Raw genomic sequence first — 20,211 nt, forward strand, 5'->3', positions numbered from 1 at the left:
TGGACCCATCCCCCCCCTAAGTATGTGGAGGTCGGAGGTCAGCTTTCAGGAGTCATTGTCTCCTTCCACCGTGGAAGTTGTGGGAACTGAACGTTAGGCATCATAGTTTAGTGACAGGCAAGCACATCGGCCCACATGGAGAGCGTCCCTGGGGCGAGTGGAGGTAGGGTTGAACATCTGGAGCTTCACCACTGGAAGGCCAGGGGTAGGCAATTGCTGTGGCTTCGGAAATACAAACCTAGGGTTCACAGGTACAGCGAAGGCACTTAAAATCTCGAGACTGGATGAGGTCATCCGGATAAGGGATGTAGATCTGTGAGAGAAGAGGCCAGAGAGTGAACTGAAAAGTAAAGCAAATGACACCTCCACCCACGCCGTTCTCCAGAGGTGTCACGTGAATGCATCCAGAGGACACAGTCCCAGCACGGAGAACCCTGGCGGCTCTGGCTGTGGGCCCCTACAGCGGGGCCTACTGGGGGCGGCGCCTCACTCGGGCGTGGGCGGGGCCTCGGCTCCCGGCGGCGGCTCTGGTTCTTGCTGGCGGCTGGGGCGGTGACGTCACTGCATGACTGGGTTTTTATGAATGAAAGGAATCCTGTGCGTGAGTAATTCCGGGAAGCTCGCCTTACAACTGCGCGCGGCTCCAGCCCCCTGCGCCGCCTGCCCCATAACAAAACTCGGAGCGGCGCTGCGCGGAGCCGGGTTCCCAGTGAACTGCGGTCCCGATCGGAGAGGAGTGGGACTCGAGAGCGGCCTGGGACCGCCACCGCGACAGCCGCGATAAGCGCGCACTGGGCGCCGGGCCTGGCGGAGAGCGGTAAGGACGCGTCAGGGACGGGGACCGAGCTCCAGGAGTGTGCGCTCCGGGTCCTGCCTGGGCCGCGCGTGGTCCTCCTGCCCTTTCGGCGCCCCCTGAACATCAGCTCCCCGAGGGGCCTCCGAGGGGCTGGCTGGGAGGCGGTGCGCGGGCCGGGGAGGAAGCCGGGGCTGGGGCGGGGGCGGGGCGTACACGTACGTGACTCGGTGAGAACAGTCCCTGGAGCCGCGCCCAGCACCTTGTGTGCGCGGTTTGTTTACGTCTCCCGGTGGCGTGCGTGCGGCTGTGTTCTTTGGGGAGCGCCCTGGGTTCTGCGGGCTGCGCGCACACGGTGTACTTCGGTGTGTGTGTGTGGCTGCACGCGCTCCTTGGAGACTGACACTAGCCCAGTGTATCTTGAAGTGGGTGCGCACCAGGGTCTACTGAAGTAAATGCGGAATAAAGACCCGAGCGAAGGAAGTGGCCGGGTCGGTGGTCACACCAGGTCTGGAATTTTTCTCCCTCCCCTTCCACCCTCCGTCATCCTCCCCCTTTCCACCAGCCGGGACTGCCCGGCCCCTGTTGTCTCTGGAGTTTCCCCTGGCTGGAGCCATGTGACATCAGTGTTTGTTCCTCGCCCAGCGCGGGTGCCTGCCTCTTAGACTAGAGCAGAGGTTAGCGAGCCAGTCTTCTCCTGACCGCCTACTACATGGAATTCCTTCCTTAGTTCCAGGTTTTCTGGCTCAGTATGGACTGTCCATCCCTGGATTGTCCTATTCTTCCAGTCTCAGGAGAAACAGGGAAGGCCAGAAAGCCTGTGACAGACTGGGGAAGACAAGGCTCCTGGACTATTCTAGTGGCTACTGTGGCTGGTCTGGGTGTCTGAGGCTGCACCTGCTGGGTCCAGGAGGATGGCATGAGGCCTATTGTCACACTCCTCAGGTTGGACTCCTTAGACTGGACCGCTATGTGGACCGCTGGACCCCAGGGCTAATGAAAGACAGGGTCAGCTGGCACATCTGGAGTCTACCCACGCCCAGCAAGATCAGCAGCCAGTGCTGACCCCTGATCTTTCTGAGGGAAGGGTTAATGTGTGAAGGGAGCGCTGCCAGAAAAAAACCTGTTCTGGGAACCCCCATGATCCCACTCAAAACTTTCCCTCTTGCCCCCTTCCCCACCCTGAGGATGCTGGAGTCCGAGTGGGTGGCAACTGAACTTTGTTAGGGAGTGGAATCAGTGATACTTTAACTTTGAGCCCAGTGAGTTCTGCTACCACTGTGAGGACTCCAGGGTCCCCATCTGCATTATGATGGCAGGAGAGCTCTGCAAAGATGCCCTGGAAGCTGAGATGCACAGGGGAAACAGGGAAAGCAGAGGCCGTCCCAAGGCCCGGGGCTGGAGGTGTAGGTAGAATTGGGGATTGGGGAGTTTGCAGCCAGGACCACAGGAATCATGTGGGTCCATCCTCAAACCTCATCAGGAAACATCTCCCAGTAGAGCTGGGGGGTCAGAGGTGAGGGGACGTGGCTAAGTAGCTCACTGACAGATGGAAACTTAGCATTGAAAGATTGTTTCCCCTTGAGTCCCCAGGGAACACTTTTTTTTTTTTTTTTTTTTAAGGAGCATTTTTGTCTGCAAGTATATGTTTGCACTGTGTGTGTACCTGGTGCCAGCAGGTCAGAAGAGGGTCTTGGGTCTTGGGTCCCTTGGAATTGTAGTTACCAGTCATGTGGTTGCTGGCAAACCAAATATGGGTCTTCTCTGTAGGAGCAACAAGTGTTCTTAACCACTGAGCTGTCTCTCCACCTTATTTATTTTAGGGAGGACAGTTTTATTTGAGCTCATGGTGTGAGGGGGTATATGCTCAGCGTGGCAGGAAGGCATGGTGGTCAGACCAGTGGCTGTGGTGGTACAGGGCTGCTGGCCCCCCATCTCAGTGCACCTGGAAGCTGCCAGGCCAGATGTTGGTGGTGAGACTGACAGGTGGATCCAGAGACTGCCTTCTAGGAAACAAAGTAAAAGAACCAAAGAAGTAGATACAGTGTAGCAGCTGCGATACACGGAGGACCGGAAAGCTGCCTTTGCTTAAGTAGCAACAGGGCTCCTACTTAGCTGGGGTCAACCGTGGAAGGTTTCCCTGGGCATATGGCCAGGGACTTGGTGGCTGGTGGTGACTCTGGAACCCTGAGGACAAACAAGGGCTGTGATTCCTCTTTGGGCCTTCAAGGCTCAGTACAGGACCTGGCAGAAAGTAGGTGCTCCCTGCATCTGTGGCTAGTTGAAGAAATGAGCAATGGGTCCATGTCCTTGAGCTCCGTGACACAGGTAGAAAGAGGACCTCGGGTCCAGGGAAGCAGAAAGCAAGACTGTGGGCTATAGGAGGCTTGAAAAAGCCACGCTCCTCCCCCCCTCCCCCAAATGAACAGGTCCTGTAGAGTACAGGGAAGTTCCTTCTTCACACATACAGAGCCTGTGTTCCTTTTGGCCAATAGTCAATAGAAAATCCTATCTGCTCATTTGTTGGTTATTAGAGAAAAAGATTCTGGGAGAATGGAGGGAACATGTTAGAGCCTCTGTGCTCTGGGGCAGCTGGTAGCGTGAGCTCTGTGGTATTGATTTTGTTTCCCGAGCTGCCCCCCCCCCTAGGTTTTTTTTTTTTTTTTTTTTTTTTGGTTTTTCGAGACAGGGTTTCTCTGTGTAGCCCTGGCTGTCCTGGAACTCACTCTGTAGACCAGGCTGGCCTCGAACTCAGAAATTCACCTGCCTCTGCCTCCCGAGTGCTGGGATTAAAGGCGTGCACCACCACGCCCGGCAACCCCCCCAGGTTCTTTAAAACTCATTTTCTATTTACATAGATGTTTATGCCTTAGTGAATGCATACGTACCACGTGTGCAGATACCTGTGGAGGCCAGAGGGTATCAGGTCCCTGAAACTGTAGCCTCAGGCAGGTCTGACCCCCTTGAAGTGGTACCTAGGACAGAATGTAGGTCATCTGCACGGGCAGCAAGTGTTCTTTGACCACGAAGCGATTGATTTAGCCCGAATTTTGTTTTTATTTTATTTATTTATTTATTTATTTATTTATTTATTTATTTATTTTGACATAGGGTCTTCTGTAGCCGAGCTGGTTTTAAATTTTCTGGTGTTCCTACCTCTGCCTCCTGAGGGCTTTGATCATGGCATACGTCGAGACCACACTCGACTTGCACAAGGTCTCAAAACATGCCAAACATGGTCAAGTTTGTAGGTTTGTGTCTCTAGTGACCCCTCTGACGCTATTGGAGGTGGCGGCGGGGGAGGCGGGAGGGGCGGTACAGCAATGGTGAGGCCACTGTGGTCTTGGTCTGGCTGGAAGAGGAAGTAGTGGCCCCTAGCTATGCAGGTGGAGGAGAAAGGAGGTCAGGGCTCATAGACTGGCCGCTTGTGCTCTCTTGCTTCTGCCTCCAGGAGGCCCTCCCTGGTTTCCTTTCCTTTCCTCCCATGCCTCCAACCTGCTAGTGGCATTGGAACTTTATGCTGAGCCAGACTCTAACACTGTAAACTCAGACATTGACATTGCCCGGTGGTACCTTAGGCTCAGGGGAGGTTGGGCATGTTGGGAAATCCGGGCCCAGAGAAAGGGATTTGACAACCTGAAAGTCACACGCTGAGAGTGTGGGTAGCTGAATGGGGCTGGAACCCAGGCCGCTGCTTCCCTGTGGTGCCGCTGCTCTCTCAGCCTCGCCCCTTCCCGCAGGGAGGAGGCGCCTCGCCGCCCTTGCTGCCAAGACCCAGGCAAACACATTTTTTCCCCTCTGTCCTCGGCCAGAGAGGAGCCCATGCCAGTGGGTGGGCCGTCTGCAGGATGTCTCGGGTGAACAGCGAGGGGCCAGAGACAGGGACAGGAAGGCCATGGCCCTCGGCGGCGGGGCAGCCGTCATGTCCCTGAGAATGAGCTCACAACTGAGTCTCCAAAGAATACTAGGAACCTCAGACCTGGAGTTGGCCCTGCTGGTTTCCCCAGGAAGAAGAGGAGTCTTGAGGGCGGGGCCCCTGGGTCAGGCAGACTGGTGGCAGCCGGCTGTCCTTGCCTTGTGTCCTGGAAACTGGGGCCTGCTGCTGGAAGCCAAAAGGCAAAGGTGATGGGAAAATCCCCCTTCTCATGTTGGGACATTCCCTCTGAGACTGGCTGACTGCTGAGCTAGGACATTCCTGGGCAAATGCCGGCTTCCATGGCTGGCTAGGATGCCACTGAGGAGCCTGAGGCTAGAATGGGGGTGGGGGGTTGGTGGGACAGAGGAGGGTGGGCAGGTCCCCAGCCTTCCTAAGGCCAAGCACTCATTGTCTCTAAAGAGCATGGCTGTGGTCCCATCTCTTGGGGGGCTGGGAGCGGGGTGGGGTGGAGGGGGACAGGGGACTGACTGTGTAGAGAGGGATTCTGAGGCCTTGAGAAGAAATCAGGGAGGTGACTGGTTAGAGCTGTCTGGCCCAGCCACCCAAGTCCAACTCTGTCTTGACCCAAGACGCATGTGTTTTACACACTGACTCCACTCTACAAGCAGAGGGGGAGACCAGGCTCAGCAAGGACAGGTGACTGAGGAGCCAGGCCATGCTGCCAAGGTTCTGGAATAGGCACTGCACTCCAGGACTCCGCACCCAGTAGGTCCTTAGTTAACCTTTGCGAGAGAGACCCCCTTCTTCCACCAAGTGTCTTGACGAAGCAGTTATCCATACCCCCAACCCCACCCAGCTCCACCCAACTGGCAAGAAGGCCTGGATGTGCCTTGTCCTTTGCATGTCCTGGCCGGAGCCAGCCTAACCCGGGTTCAGGCAGCACAGGCAAAGTGGCTTCCTCTTCACAGAGGTGAGGAGACAGGGCGCAGAGGAGGGGCCGTACAGAAGGGCGTGCTGTGAGGAGTTGTCTGGCCCAGGGGAGCTTCAGTCCTGGGCTCTGTCCTGTGTGGCTGGGTTCCCTCAGTCACCCTCTCTGGACATTACTTGGCAATGTTATCAGAAAGATCATGAAGATGATGGTAGGACAAGAGTCAGTTCTGAAGCCAGACAGTGGTGGTGCACATGCCTTTAATCCCAGCACTTGGGAGGCAGAGGCAGTTGGATCTCTGAGTTTGAGGCCAGCCTGGTCTACAAAGAGACAGCCAGGGCTACACATTGTCTTGAGGAGGGACAAAACCAACCAGTCCTGAGATTTTCCTGGTGTTAGGATTCTACCCTATTGCAGATAGATGGCTCTGTGGCTTCTAGCAAGTAATGTCCCTCTCTGGGTCACTACCTAGGGCCTTTCCTACATGCAGTTCTGTAAGTGACCCTTGCTGGTGATGCTGGCTCAGGGCAAGCTCCCAGAGCTGGCTGCAGCCCTGACAGCTAGTCAGGCTTAGCAATTTTACTAAGTTCCCAGTTATTCTCTGTCCCTTTATTTATATGACAAGTTCTCACTAAAACTGTAGAAAAAAAAAACCGTCCCATGCTACAGATGGGATGATAGTAAAGACCCATCTACTATCTACTAGAGAGAGAAGAAGCTTTCCCCAGGTCGCACAGCCTGGAGAAAACACAGAAAGGACTCTGGGCATGCCTTCCAACCTGTGCCCCTTTTTCTGTTTCCTACACCCTAATCCGGGCCAAAGGTCACATGGGTGGGGTCCCGGTGCTCGCTCCAGTCCTCCTGGTTCCTGTGACATCGACAGGGGCAGATGGCAAGGGGGATGAGGAAGCTGCCTAGCAAGTTAGACTCACACCTTGTTTCCCTAAGCTGGTCTTAGAACTCAGCTGGGACACTGACCAGCTGGGTGACCATGACAGAAACTCCAGCCAACCCCCACCCCACCCCTGTTCACTCGCTCCCTGTCCCTGTTGGGCCCTGGCTGGGCAGCCGCAAACACCCAAGGCTGGCTCGACTGTGTGCTGTAGGGACAGCAGGGAAATGGATGGTGACACCACTGAGGGAGAAAGGCTGAAGCAAGAAGGGCTAGGGGACAGCGGTCACCTAGCAAACTTCCTACCCTGGGGACAGAGGGTGAGCAGGAACCTGGTGGACAAACTGAGGGGAAAAGCGGAGAGGTATCGGAGGCTGGCAGTGGTCTGGAGGGGAGAAGGCAAGAGTGAGAGATGAAGTGAAAGAGATTCCCAGAGGCAGCAGGCAGAATGGAGGGAGGCGGGCTAGTGGGGCCAGCGGGGTGGGGCTGGGCACAGAGCCTGCCTGGAGCCCAGCACGGATGCCTGGACTCTGTCTTCTGGCTAGTAGGGAACCGTGGGACCTGCAGGAAGGAAGTCTCCACGTGGGCCTTGTCATGTCAGATTTTCTCGGTGGACAGGTACCACCCCCACCCAGCTCCCCAGTGTGTGGCTCAGGCAAGGGACTGTTTAAAGAAAGGCCACCACAGGCATAATGGTCCACACCTGCAATCCTGCTACTCAGACGACTGAGGCAGGACGATCAGAAGTTCTAGGCACTCCTGTAAAGTCAAGTGGAATCCTTCACCCAGAATCAGCACTGGAACCCACATAAGAGGCACAATGGCTTTTTGTTCTGTAGAGATGGGGTCTTGCTGTATAGCCCAGTCTGGCCTTGAACTTGGTATGTAGCCAAGGGTGAACTAGAATGTGATCTTCCTGCTTCAGCCAGCCTAACTCCGGGGATTACAGGGTGTGGGGGTCATGTCTGGCTTGGTGGCTCTTGTTTAGTCTTTGATTTGTTTTGATTGTTTGAGACAGGGTCTTGCGTAGCCCAGGCTGGCTTTGAATTCTCGATCTCTATGATGACTAGAACCTTTGACCCTCCTGAGTGTTGGGATCACTGCTTTGAGCCTCCACTCTCCAGCAGGCCCCAGAAAACACTGCTAGCCCTGGGGCCACAGTAGCCGGTTCTGTCAAAACGGTCTTGAATGGCCAACTTCCCTTTCCTGCCCAGCTCCTTCCTTCTGACTGAGCTTCTAGACCCCTGACCTGGTAGGACTTCTTCCTCAGAAGCCCCAGACTGTCCCCGCCTCGGCCTGAGTCACACTGAGAGTCGCACAGTTGTCACATGAGCATCTTCTCTAGTCAGACACTGTTCTTAGCCCTGGGGAAACCATAGAGCACTCAGCAAGGTCCCTGCAGTTAAAGAGGGGACATCCTCACAGGGCAGATAGACACTGGGGCAAAGTGTTACATGTATATGGTAAAGTGTGTGTCAGCACACAGGATGCAAGTGTGCGTGGAGGCCAGAGGTTGGCGCTTGCAGTCCATGATTGCTTGTGGTCTCATATGAGTCAGGAGCCCCTGGTTTGGCTAGCCTGGCTCTGGGGAATCCATTGTCCACCCCCGTCCATACTGGAATCACAAGTGGGGCACTACCTGTACCCTGTATTTTTATTGGGTTCTGGGGACCCAAACTCTAGGCATCCCACTTGCCCTTTTAAATTCTGAATATTTATTTATTTTAAAGATTTATTTATTTTATGTGTATGAGTACACTGTACTGTACAGATGGTTGTGAGCCATCATGTGGTTGCTGGGAATTGAACTCATGACCCCCACTCGCTCTGGCCCCACTCGCTGTAGCCCAAAGATTTATTTATTGTTATATGTAAGTATACTGTAGCTATCTTCAGACACACCAGAAGAGGGTATCAGATCTCATTACGGATGGTTGTGAGCTACCATGGGGTTGTTGGGATTTGAACTCAGGACCTTCGGAACAGCAGTCAGTGCTCTTAACCTCTGAGCCATCTCTCCAGCCCCTTGAATACTTATTTATTTATTTATTTATTTTGATTTTTCGAGACAGGGTTTCTCTGTATAGCCCTGGCTGTCCTGGAATTCACTTTGTAGACCAGGCTGGCCTCGAACTCAGAAATCTGCCTGTCTCTGCCTCCCAAGTGCTCGGATTAAAGGTGTGTGCCACCACTGCCCGGCCTGAATATTTATTTTTATTTCATTTGTATGAGTATTTTGTCTGCATATATGTCTGTGCATCGTGTGTTCTATCCCTAATACAGAAAGAAAGGAAAATGGTTAGAGAGATGGCTCATGTAACCCAGGCTGGCCTCAAACTTGCTTTGTAGCCAACACAGGCCTGAAGTCCTTCTTGGTCTTCTACCTCCAGAGTGCGGGATACAGGTGTGCACCACACCAGCTTCCTCTATGAGTTTTTATCCACTTGTCTCCCCAGTCCCTGTCCATGCAAACTGCAGCTATTCAGAAATCGGCCACTAAAGGAATGTGAGGCTCCAAGGCTTATGGGGAAGGCTCTAGGACCAATGGGTTGGCTTTAGGCTAGGGGATAGCTGCTGTTCCCTCTGGAGCAGTTGTTCTTAGTCTATGGGTCTTGTCCCCTTTGGGGGTTGAATGACCCTTTCACAGGGGTCACATATCAGATATCCTGCATACTAGCTATTTATACTACAATTCATAACAGTAACCAAATTACAGTTATGAAGTAGCAATGAAAATAATTGTATGGTTGGGAGTCACCACACCATCAGGAAATGTTAATGGGTGGCAGCATTAGAAAGGTTGAGAACCACGGCTCTAGGACCATGCTGAGCAGTGATGGGCAGACCTAGGGAGTTTGGGAAACCTTTCTAAAACAACTTTGCACAGACCCTGTGGGGAAGGAGACTGGGGCGCCGGATATTGGTAGAGTGCTGGGTGGACTTTGGATTGATGGGGTACTCACTGACCTGCACACATATGTTCTGGGCACGTGTCTGTAGATAGCCGGTAATCCCAGCCCTCAAGAAGCAGAGGCAGGAGGATAGTGAGTTTAAGTTCAGCCTGGATTACATGGTAAGACCATGTCTTTAAGACAAAGATGGCAGGTGAGATGGCTCTGTGGGTAAAAGGGGATTGCGGCCAAGCCCAAGGATCTGAGGTGGATTCCTTAGAACCCACAGGTGGAAGGAAAAAAACTGACTCCTGCATATTATCTTCTGAGCTCCACACAACTGCCACAGCTCTGGTATGCCTAACATACACATACATGTAAAAAGAAGTTGAAACAAACTCAAAACTTGCGTACCCTGGCCCCACGTGGGAATGGAGAGTGGAAGGAGGGTTCACACTTGTTGAGCACCTAGTGTATACAGGCACTGACCTTGGTGTGGAGAGGCTGCAGTGAAACGGGAATTTTAGTGGAGAGCGGGACAGGGAGGACAAACCATCTATTGGGATAGGATGTAGTCAAGAGAGGAGACCTCTGAAAGGGTGGCACTGGGCAAAGACCTAGATAATGAGGGGTTACTATGAACTGGGGCAATACAGGGAGAGCAGGAGCGAAGGCTGGGCTGTTGGGGTCAGCGGAGGTTGCTATCAATTCTGAGATAGAAGCCTTTGAATGCCAGGTCCGGAGATTGGATTTTACTCATGTAAGTAAAACATGAACACATCAACCAAGGTGACCCTGAACTTCTTTCTCTCCCAGGTCTCCAGCCCAGAGGGCATCTTCTGCGAAAATGGCCGTGGATCCCTTATCCAGCAAAGCCCTGAAGGTGAGGCTGCTAGCTCCTTGTGGTCTCTCTCTGCTGCGGCTCCCGGTAGAGCAGCGACATCCCAATTCCCCTTTCCTTCCTGGAAGCCCTACAGGAGACTCAGCAGCGACAGGGCTACAGGGGCAGGTTACTTCCTGTAGAGCGCGCTTCCCCCATTGCAAGGGGTTTTCCAGGCTGGGTCCAGGACTTGACGCGTGGTTAGTTTGAGCCTTGGGTGGCCTCCTGTGGGCTGATGCTGGTCCTGCTCATCTTCAAGGTCTTGGCTCCAGTCCAGTAACCGCCGAACCGGGGAGAGTGGGAGGCGCCATGGGAAGTGGGGCGGCATCCTCCAGCACGGGCCCCGTGCCTCTGTTTCCCCACGGCCCTCAGGTCAAGCGCGAGCTGAGCGAGAACACGCCGCACCTGTCGGATGAGGCGCTGATGGGGCTGTCGGTGCGCGAGCTGAACCGCAACCTGCGCGGGCTGTCGGCGGAGGAGGTGACGCGGCTGAAGCAGCGGCGCCGCACACTCAAGAACCGCGGCTACGCGGCTAGCTGCCGCGTGAAGCGCGTGTGCCAGAAGGAGGAGCTGCAGAAGCAGAAGTCCGAGCTGGAGCGCGAGGTGGACAAGCTGGCGCGCGAGAACGCCGCCATGCGCCTGGAGCTCGACGCGCTCCGAGGCAAGTGTGAGGCGCTGCAGGGCTTCGCGCGCTCCGTGGCCGCCTCCCGCGGGCCCGCTGCCCTGGTGGCGCCCGCCAGCGTCATCACCATCGTCAAGTCCGCGCCGGGCCCCGCCCCTGCTGCCGACCCCGCCCCCTGCTCCTAGTACCCGCCCCCACCCTACCCCACCCCTCGGACCCACTCCAGTCCTAAAGTGCCTGAGTGCCTTCTGCTCCCCATCCCTTTTCTCTGCCACGGCTACCCGGTTGTAGTGACTTCACATTCCTTTCCTGGGCTCTACCTCTTGCAGGCCCCCCAGACCAGGACCTGATGGCTCTGGGGAGGGGCAACTTTGCTAAGTTGAGGGTGGGGGGAGGCGTTGGGGTTCTAAGTTTCCCTGGGCTGAAAGTCCGTCTCAGATTGAAAATGAGGTCGTGTAGAAATGGCTGGGAGGAGAGCTGGTAGAAGAGGCTTTGGATTATGCCAGCATACCCTTCCGACCCTCCCAGGACTCGGACTAGGTGTGGCCTTGTGAGACTGCCCTGCTGGGAAGCAGACCTCCCAACGGTGTTTGGGATTTGGCAATGTCAGGCTTTCCCAAGCTGAGAGTCTTTGGAACGGACCAATGGAGCTCAATTGACACATGGGGAAGCTGTCAGGCAAAACGACCTAAGGCCACTGAGCACGGAATAGTTGAGCTGCAAACCCAAGTGGGGCCTTCTTACAGCTGCCTTAATGAACATTCCAAGCGTGGCTTTCACAGGGGGAACAGTACCCGGGGACTGAACAACGTGGTAGGAGAGCCTCCGGGGCCTGGGAGACAGCTGTCTGTATGGTGGGGAAAGAAGCTGAAGGAGAGAGAAGGTGACACAAAGGGATGAGGTGAGGAGCTGGCCAGCCAGAGAAGGAAGAATGGAGACACCACTGTGGTAGAGGGAGACACTACAGTCCTGATGCGGGGGAATGGGGTGGGGGTGGGGCGACTTGGAGTTAAGGCTTCCACTTTGGTCTGGAGTATCTGTGGTGATCTGGGGGACTGATCACTGTCCCCCTGGGAAGTCCAGCCCTGCCTAGCAGCTTCCCAACACTGTATACAGCTGACTCTTCCACACTCTTTATTTATTGCACGAATCTAAGTTATTCTCATCAGCCAGAGTCCAGCTCCTCTTCCCTGGGAAATACGTGGGCCCTGAGCTGGACTTATATTTTATATCTACAAATAAATCACATTTAATCTTATATTTAGGGAAAGCTGGATGGCAACAATAGATTTTTTTTTTTTTAAATTGCCCAGCTCCCAGAGTTTATTTATTTTCTGACTTCAAGTGAGCCAGTTATCTGCCTTGAGTATTTTGTAGACTTTCTGAATAAAGTCAAGTTCTCTTTTTCCACAAGAGAAGTGCATGTCCTGGACTATTTCGTGTGTGCTCTCTAAATGAGTGGCCTCGGTTGGGTGGGAAGGGACTCCTGGGTGAGGGGAGGCTATCCCACTGCTAGCTCTCACAAGCAGGTGTGGATGGAGATAGGCAAGAAATGAGCTCAGACTGTACAGAGCCAGGTCCTCAGCTTTGAAAACTGTCCTCCTTCTACTTTTACTAAGTCTGATTTTTCTACAGCCCCGAGAGAGAACTACTTCCTGGAGTTCTTGAGGCAGGAAGAGAGAATTGCTGAGTTCTGGGAGCCAGGCTTCCGGCTTTGTCAGGGGAGGGGTTTGTATGCATGCTCATTGACTGCCCTCTGATCTTCAGCCAGGGAAGTAAGGTTTTTCTGGGTGGTACTTTCTGGATTCTTGTAGCTCCAGTTTACTTTGAAACAGTGGTTCTCAACCTTCCTAATGCTGGGACCTTTTAATACAGTTCATGTTGTAGTGACCCCTAACCATGATTTGTTGCTACTTCATAACTACTTCATAACTGTCACCTTGCTACTGTTATGAATCATAATGTAAATATCTGATATACAACCCCCATGAAAGAAATGGTTGACCCCCCCCCCGGAGGGGTTGCAACCCACTGCTTTAATATAAAGGTGCTATAGAGGAATAGTCTAGAAAAGCCAGGTGGGCTGCAAATCCTAAAAGCACAACAAATGCTAGTCCAGTGGCAAGTCAGGGAGTGAGGAAGAGGCCAAGGAAAGGGGCAGAGGGGAAGAGCCAGATCACGTGGCTTGGCTGGACCCGCAGACCTGAGCTTTCTCCCCCTCAGATTGGGGCTGTGCCAAGACTCCTTCCCGAGAGGCTATCGGGTGGGGGAGGGCGTGTGCACAGATGGCGTGGGCTGTTTACCTTCACGTTATAGGCTTCTTAGGAAGTCCCCTCACCCACACGCATTCCAGCCATGCCTGTCAACCATAGAGCAGGCTCTTTGAAAGGCATGGTGCATGCAGGGAAGGTACCTGTAACCAGGAACCCCTGCCCTAGGCTCTTGGTTCCTAAGGATGGAGCGGGGCTCAGGGAAGATGAGGAGGATGCACAAGTCTTTGATCTTTTGGGAGATGCCTTACAGAAAAGGTGAACACCTGCCTCTGGAAAAAAGAAAGGACTGAGGGGCAACTGTCTCAGGGATGGGGAGAGGAAATTCCTTGTGCTGGCTGTCTGTGAAGAGAGGAGAAACTATCTAATAGGGATGTGGAACCTGATTTTAGACCCAGACAGTGTAAACGCCCCCATGACCTACATCCACTTCGCACACAGGAAGAGAGAGGGTGGACGTCTCTGCCCACGGCCACTACACTTCTCCCTGACAAGAGGGGGAAGGAAAAAAAACCTCGCTGGCAGGCAGAAGAGATTTCAATACAATCTATATTATCTCATATATATATTTCTTCCTGACTTTATTTGCTTGCTTCTGTCACGCATTTAAAATATCACAGAGACCAAAATAGAGCGGCTTTCTGGTGAAACGCATGGCAGTCACAGGACAAAATACAAAACTAGGGGGCTCTGTCTTCTCATACATCATACAGTTTTCAAGTATTTTTTCTTTATGTACAAAGAGCTACTCTATCTGAAAAAAAATTAAAAAATAAATGAGACAAGACAGTTTATGCATCCTAGGAAGAAAGAATGGGGAGAAAGAATGGGGCAGTTGGGTATAGATTCCTGTCCCCTGTTCCCAGGGGCTGCTAGCTTCCTGCCACTGAGTTCCCCCACAGCCTCACCCATCATGTCAGTGGGCAAGTGCCAGGGTGGGTGGGGACCAGTGGGGACAAGAACCAGCAACATACTTTGGCCTGGAAGATAAGGAGAAGTCTCAGAAACAATTGGTGGAAGCAACCCCAGGAGGGAACCATGGCCGTGCCCCAGGAGCACCCACCTGTCTGCTGCCTTCCTGGGCGGCTTGGGAGCAGCTGGCCAGGCCCTCTGGGTGAGGCCAAGAGCTGGCCTCTGGGCCATGAAGAAGGAAAGAAGGAGGCTAAGAAGGTTGCTAGGATGCGACAGCCCCATGAGGTCCCTCCCCATGGACCCCAGGGAAGGAACCTGTTTGTTCCAGAGGTGACCAAGGGGAGAGCGTCCACTGAAGGCTACAAGGTAGCCTCCACCACTCTCCACCTCAAGAGGCCACGGAGCCAAGACCAAGTGCTGCTTGAATTCTGCTTACCAGGCCCCCTGCCACCCTACCTCTGAGATCCCAGCCCTGGGAGGCAGCTCTGGGATGAGCAAGTAGAGGGAGCCAGGGAGCGAGTGGGTGGTCCCAAGGGTGCCCGACCCAGCTCTGCGGAACCCTGAGTGCCAGCAGCTCAACAAGGAGTGCCTGGAGCAGACAGGAACTGGGGAGGGGCTTTCATATGTGACTAAGGCACAGAAGAGATGGGCCAGGGACCAGATGGAGCAGACCACCAGGCCCTGTGGTCAGGGGACCCCGGAGGGTCTGAGACCACCCCTACCTTGGCCCTGCTGCATGACCATCCCTCCAACCTCCCTCTGGAAGTGATCTGTAATGTGGAGACTCACACTTTTCCGGTGACCCAGGAGGGCTAAACCCCAGGGAGAGCAGGACTTAGCAGGAGCCTTGACTGCTCCATTGAGGAGGTGGTGGGGAACCCAAGCCCTGGCACAGTCAGGAAGTATGGGGGGTGGGGGCTCTGCCTTAAACTATCAAGAACTGGACCCAAGTGAGAGGGCAGTGTGGGCTGCTGGCTGTCCTCAGCAGGCAGAGTGGCCACAGTGAGGACACCCAAGGATCCAGAGCCCCACATGTCACCAAAGGGCCCACAGGCACAAGGCATCCCTCCTCGGTGGGCCCTGGGGCTCCTGGGGGCTGGCGCTAATCCTTGCAGCACGCCAGGCGGGCCTAGGTTGGGACAGAGGGAGGTCCACAGAGCATTCATGTCTCTACCTGCCCAGAATGTGACGAAACTCATACTGGACAAGGGTGAACAGGGAGAAGCGGGCAAAGACCCGGGGAAAGACCAGGCTGGGTCTGGGTATTGCACGGTGTAGGATGGGCTGGGCCACAGCTCGGCAGATATCTTGTTGGGGAGGGGGCTTAGGATGCAGCGTCTGACCAACGGCACAATACAGGATGGGTCGCAGAGATGGGACAGCTACAGCCGCTGTCCTCTGCCCCTGCCCCAGCTAGTGCAGGGCTGGTCAGGGAGAAAATATTCCTGAGGCCTGTTCCTCTGGAAGTGATATGCGAGTTTCTGGTCCAATAAATAAAAGGGCGGCAGCCACGCTGTGCTGGCAGCTCCCCAGCCTGGCTGGGGGCTGGGGGAAGCACCTCTCCTTCCCCACCAGTGCCCACCCCTAGAACTCATCATCAGAGCTGAGCAGCAGAGTCTTCTCATTGTCGCGTGCACCGCTAAGGCTGTGGGAGCGGGAAAGGCTGTGCGTGCCGCCACGCCAGGTGGGCCCGGGCTCCAGAGTGGACTGCTGCGTGTACTGCTGGTAGGCGGGCGAGAAGTTGTGGATGGCGTCCTGCACGATGTCGTGTGGGTTCATGGTCTCTTTGAGGCTGCTGGAGATGCTCTTCATGGGGGCGCAGCGGCCTGTGGGGAGGACGGGGGGGGGGGGACATGGGGTCAGGGCGGGAGGAGGAAGACTTGGTCAGTCCCTGCCCCTACTCCTGGGATAGACCCCAACCCAGTGTTCACTTGCTCCCTCCTGGGACATGAAAGGGACAGGACACCCAGGCTGCTGCTGACCAGGAGAGACCTGGGGAGCTGTGAAGGAAGCCAGGACAAAGGAACAGAGCACAGCACTCAGTGAGAGAGGACAGGGCAGGACAGAGAAGCTGCGGGCAGTCACTTGGTCCACCAAGCTCTAGTGCCAGGCTGTGGCCCCTGGCCTGGGATGGCTGTTGGGCCAGGTATCAGGCACAGTAGCAGGCTGGCCTGTTGGCTGTCCCTCTGAGAGGGCAGGAACTTGCTACCTTGACTTGCTTCTAACTCATCCACATGTGCCACACAGTATCAGGGTAGGACTGGGACACAGTGTAGGCCACCAAACCAAGCTGGAGCGATAAGCTCAACACTGGGCCCAGGCCACCCTCTGTCTGTTCTGTCTCGGAAACACTACTAAATGCCCCTCCCATTACTTTAGGGAGCATTGTGCTCCAGGACCGAGCAGGGTGACTTCAAAACCAGAGAATGGAACAAAGGCAGCCAAGCTCTACAAGGCAGCTCTCTCCCAGTCGGGTGCCCAGGGCTCTCACCCAGGAGTGCCAGCCTGGAGGAGTTGGGTACACACGGGTCTACAAAAAGGCATGCCAGTGACAGGAGCAGACTGACGTGCAGGACAGACGTGCAGACAGAGCAGAGAGCAGACCTACCGTATGGGCCGTACGTCAGCACTGCCCGAAGCCAAACCCAGGGCAAATGCAGAGGGAAGGGGCAGGCAGAGAAGCCGGAGGGATAGAGAAGAGAAAGCTGAGTGAGAAGTACCGCTCGCCCCAGGCCCAGTGACACCCCACCCATCCCTGAAGGACAGTGCTCATGCTAACAGGGGTCACCCTGATGGCAGTGGAAGTACCACCCCGTATCTGAGGGCCCCTCTTCCCACTTCTCCTAGGTCTGCTGGAGCTATGCCTGCAGGGAGCTCTGTGTCTTACAAAGCTCATTCCAATCAAGGCTCAGAGATGATCACAGAGCGTGTTCTCCCAGCCTAATCTGAGTGCCATGGTTAGGAGAATGGATGACAGCCCGCAGCAGCAGCTTGTCCTGGGTGGGCTGTTTCTTCTAGGGTGGGCACATCTATAGGGGGCGGATCCCACCTGAGGGAAGTACACAGAAAAGCCACCCTGCCACCAGTAAAGTGCTCCTACAGAGCCTCCAAGACACAACACCCCTCTGTGCAAGATAACCTGGCTAACCAGGCTTAAGGGACATGGATAAATGTCATCAGATCTTTCCCACTGGGGCCTAGCAGGAAGCGGGGGTGGGGGTGGGGGTAGGGGTGGGACCAGCTAGCAAATCTCAGCAGAGTAGGGATGCCCTCAAACACCAGGGTGGCAGCTAGAGTGCCAGTGTGTCAGGAGCATGGTCCTGCAGAGGCAGTTGAAGGTCACTTCCCAACAGACAACAGTAGAGGGGCTGGGCAGGGAGTCCTGTCCTATGGGTCCCTAAGACTCCCCATGCCAACCACAGGGACCTATGGTGGGCACTGAGGCTTGGGGAAAAGGGGTTTCTGGCCTGCAGCCATGAGGTAACTGACAGCAACTGGATGGCAGGCAGATACTTTAGTCAGGAGGCCTTCTTTCCCTGCCCCTGCCGTCTCTCACTGGATGGCAGCCTCAGGCATTCCCCTCAGGAACAAGCCTTCTGCCCACCTGGCCCACTGCTCCCCAGACACCCGCATGAGCCAATCACAGAGGTGCTCGGGTGGGTCCTACCCACCAAGATCTTCCTAAAGCTCTCCCAGACCCCGGGGCTATGGGACACTGCCTTAGCAACAGGGATTAGAGGTGTGAGGCGGGCGGTGGTGGCGCACGCCTTTAATCCCAGCACTTGGGAGGCAGAGGCAGGCTGATTTCTGAGTTCAAGGCCAGCCTGGTCTACAAAGTGAGTTCCAGGACAGCAAGGGCTATAAGAGAAATCCTGTCTCAAAAAAACAAAACAAAACAAAAAAAGAAATCCTGTCTTGAAAAAAACCAAAAAAAAACCAAAAAAAAAAAAAAAAAAAAAAGGGAAGAGGCACAAAGGGCCAGTGGAGGACACTGCCTTTTGACCCTGCTTTTCACAGGGAAGTGGGGTTTCTGTGGAGTGTTCCTTGAAGACCCTCAGCAGTAAGAAGATGGGTCAGAGCAGATGCTACGCAGTGGAGTCTGCTAGTCTTTATTCTGACTACCTTTTTTTTTCCCCTCAAACTCATAGTAACCTTCCTGCCTCAGCTTCCTGAATGTTGGGATTTTAAGTATATACCCATCTATAACATCTGTGGGTCTCTACACTAGCACCTACATGGGTGAACTGAGCTTCTAGAAGCTAACTGGGGTCCCTCTGGACTCCAACAGCCCCGCTGCTCTGACCTCTTTAGCTCCTCTTTCAGTACACTCAACCCTTACAAGATGCAGGGTGGTGGAGGGTCTCCGCAGCTGTCCTGGGTAGGAACCTGGCTCATACCTTGAGCGTCCAATCTCTTGTCAGCGTAGACCTTATAGGTGAAGGCATGCCGTAGGGCCAAGGCTGCGAAGAACATCTCAACACAGATGATAAAGTCCTGGTAGCCGGCAGCCACGGTGCCCTCACCCACCGACACTCGCGCTGAATTGATCTTGGGGATGGCCCCGCACTTCTCTAAGATGGCCAGTAGCATGCCTGTACAGGGAGAGTCACTGTCTGGTCACACGCCAGATCCCTTCCCAAGACCTGCAGTCATGCAGTACCACCCAAACAGCCACACACCCCAGGGTACAATAGGGCTCATTTGCTCCTGGAGGCATGACGACCCCAAGCACAGGAGTTTCCTGCAAGCTTCACCCCTCCCAAGAGCCCAGTGGCCAAGGTATCTATGAGTTCCAGGCCCGGATCTTAAAGGACAGCACTCTGGCTGGAACCCACAGTTCTGGAAACATGAACCGCGTGGGAGATGGGACCGAGGTGGGAGCAGGCACTGGGGCTGTGAGCACCAGGCTGAGAGGAGGCCGACCTTGCCAGAAGGAGAGAAAGATGACAGACTTGACCATGAAGAACTTGAGGACAGGGCTGTAGGGACTGAGCAGCTCCCTCGTGGCGAAGTAGAAGAGGAAGAGAGCGTACAGGGCCAGGCTGACGGAGATGTTGTAGATGATGGTCACGTAGAGGTACCCGCTGGTGACACTGTGCGAGAGGCATGCTGTGGCTGGGACCAGCCCTGTGAGGGCAGGCTGTCCCCTCCTCTGCCCTGTCCACAACCTGCTCCCCATGGGTCACAGCTGTGCTCTCCAGTAAGGTACAATGACCCCCTGGAGGGAGGGGACAGGGGATGGGGACACAGTGGGAATGGGGTGCAGGGTGTGCCTGAGAGCAGGTCAGCCTGCCGTTACCGCTTCTCCCGCTCACATGGAGGCCCTGCTCTGAATCCACTCCTTATGGAGGACACTAGAGCGAAGCTGGGGCTATGCTGGAGGTGACAAGTGTCACAGTGGGCATCCTGACACTTGCTCTCCTCCTGATCTTGGTGGACTCATCTGCCTCGGTGGGCTGTGGTACAGGTTACAGGCGAGAACTCAGAGCACAGGGCCAGGTGTAAGGGGCCTTCACTAACCCACAAGTGAAAAGATGTGGCTGGTTTACACAGTGGGGCCTTTACATGCGGGCCTGAGGACGGCTTCCCAGGGCTCCTTTCAGAACCTGCCTTAGAGCAGCCACTACCTTCTGAGACTCACCCAGGGCCCATGCAATTTAGGGAGACCACAGTGGGCTGTCAAGGTAGGGTACCCATTTGTATGCCAATATTCTACCCACAGATCCCAGGGGAGAACCCCTACTTACTCAAAGTCCCCGTCCCGGTACTTGCCAAAGGCCTGGAGTATAACGGTGCTGACGGCCATGAGTGGCTTTACCACACAGAACTGCAGGGTGGCCTGTAGAGGAGACAGATGAGGCGGGATAAGTCGGGGTGTTCTGCTTCAGCACCTCCTTTGGTAGCTAGGAAGGAAATGCCTAGGGAGAGGCCGAATGTGCAAGGAGACAAGAGGATGCTGGGGATTCAAGGACTAAAGCCACAGGACGCAGGGGACCAGGAGCAGAAGACATCTCAGAGAGCGCTCAGAAGACAAGAGGCCTTCAGGAAGATGGCAAGGCCAGGATCCAGTCAGAGGGAGCAGCTCCAAGCCAATCACACAGGCGCACATGCAAACACACACACACACACACACACACACACACACA

The 20,211-nt window shown here is 54.8% G+C and overlaps 2 protein-coding genes across 8 annotated transcripts in view; one reads left to right on the plus strand and one right to left on the minus strand.

Annotated features, from left to right (window-relative positions):
- The first annotated feature begins 582 nt into the window (after nucleotides 1–582).
- Nucleotides 583–12,296, plus strand: Maff (MAF bZIP transcription factor F). 3 transcript variants are annotated; one of them, XM_021217123.1, is made up of 3 exons: nucleotides 583–817; nucleotides 10,198–10,264; nucleotides 10,634–12,296. In XM_021217123.1, exons 2-3 carry the CDS (start codon nucleotides 10,229–10,231, stop codon nucleotides 11,066–11,068), a joined length of 471 nt encoding a protein of 156 aa, XP_021072782.1. In that variant the 5' UTR covers nucleotides 583–817; nucleotides 10,198–10,228; the 3' UTR covers nucleotides 11,069–12,296. The 3 variants fall into 3 exon arrangements, with proteins under 3 accessions (XP_021072782.1, XP_021072780.1, XP_021072781.1); XM_021217121.2 differs by lacking the exon at nucleotides 583–817 and adding an exon at nucleotides 1,249–1,301; XM_021217122.2 differs by lacking the exon at nucleotides 583–817 and adding an exon at nucleotides 1,713–1,738.
- Nucleotides 12,297–13,684: 1,388 nt separating this feature from the next.
- Nucleotides 13,685–20,211, minus strand: part of Tmem184b (transmembrane protein 184B) — a 44,522-nt gene continuing 37,995 nt past the window's right edge. For 4 of the 5 annotated variants that reach the window (XM_029548169.1, XM_029548170.1, XM_029548166.1 and 1 more), the window contains 5 exons: nucleotides 19,813–19,904; nucleotides 18,989–19,158; nucleotides 18,463–18,657; nucleotides 16,674–16,694; nucleotides 13,685–15,891 (listed from right to left, as the gene is read on the minus strand). In XM_029548169.1, the coding sequence (XP_029404029.1) occupies nucleotides 15,650–15,891; nucleotides 16,674–16,694; nucleotides 18,463–18,657; nucleotides 18,989–19,158; nucleotides 19,813–19,904 (720 nt within the window). In that variant the 3' untranslated portion in view covers nucleotides 13,685–15,649. The remainder of the gene's footprint in view (nucleotides 15,892–16,673; nucleotides 16,695–18,462; nucleotides 18,658–18,988; nucleotides 19,159–19,812; nucleotides 19,905–20,211) is intronic. The other variant, XM_029548168.1, reaches the window with a different exon arrangement.

This window comes from Mus pahari, chromosome 17, assembly GCF_900095145.1.
Source record: "Mus pahari chromosome 17, PAHARI_EIJ_v1.1, whole genome shotgun sequence".
NCBI lineage: Eukaryota > Metazoa > Chordata > Mammalia > Rodentia > Muridae > Mus > Mus pahari.

Excerpts from the sequence above, each read along its gene's own strand:
- Maff (XM_021217121.2), top strand. The coding sequence starts at position 1,249 with ATGCGGAATAAAGACCCGAGCGAAGGAAGTGGCCGGGTCGGTGGTCAC. Across the intron at positions 1,302-10,197 it reads CGGGTCGGTGGTCACACCAG|GTCTCCAGCCCAGAGGGCAT; the intron begins GTCTGGAATTTT and ends TTTCTCTCCCAG. Across the intron at positions 10,265-10,633 it reads TATCCAGCAAAGCCCTGAAG|GTCAAGCGCGAGCTGAGCGA; the intron begins GTGAGGCTGCTA and ends CACGGCCCTCAG.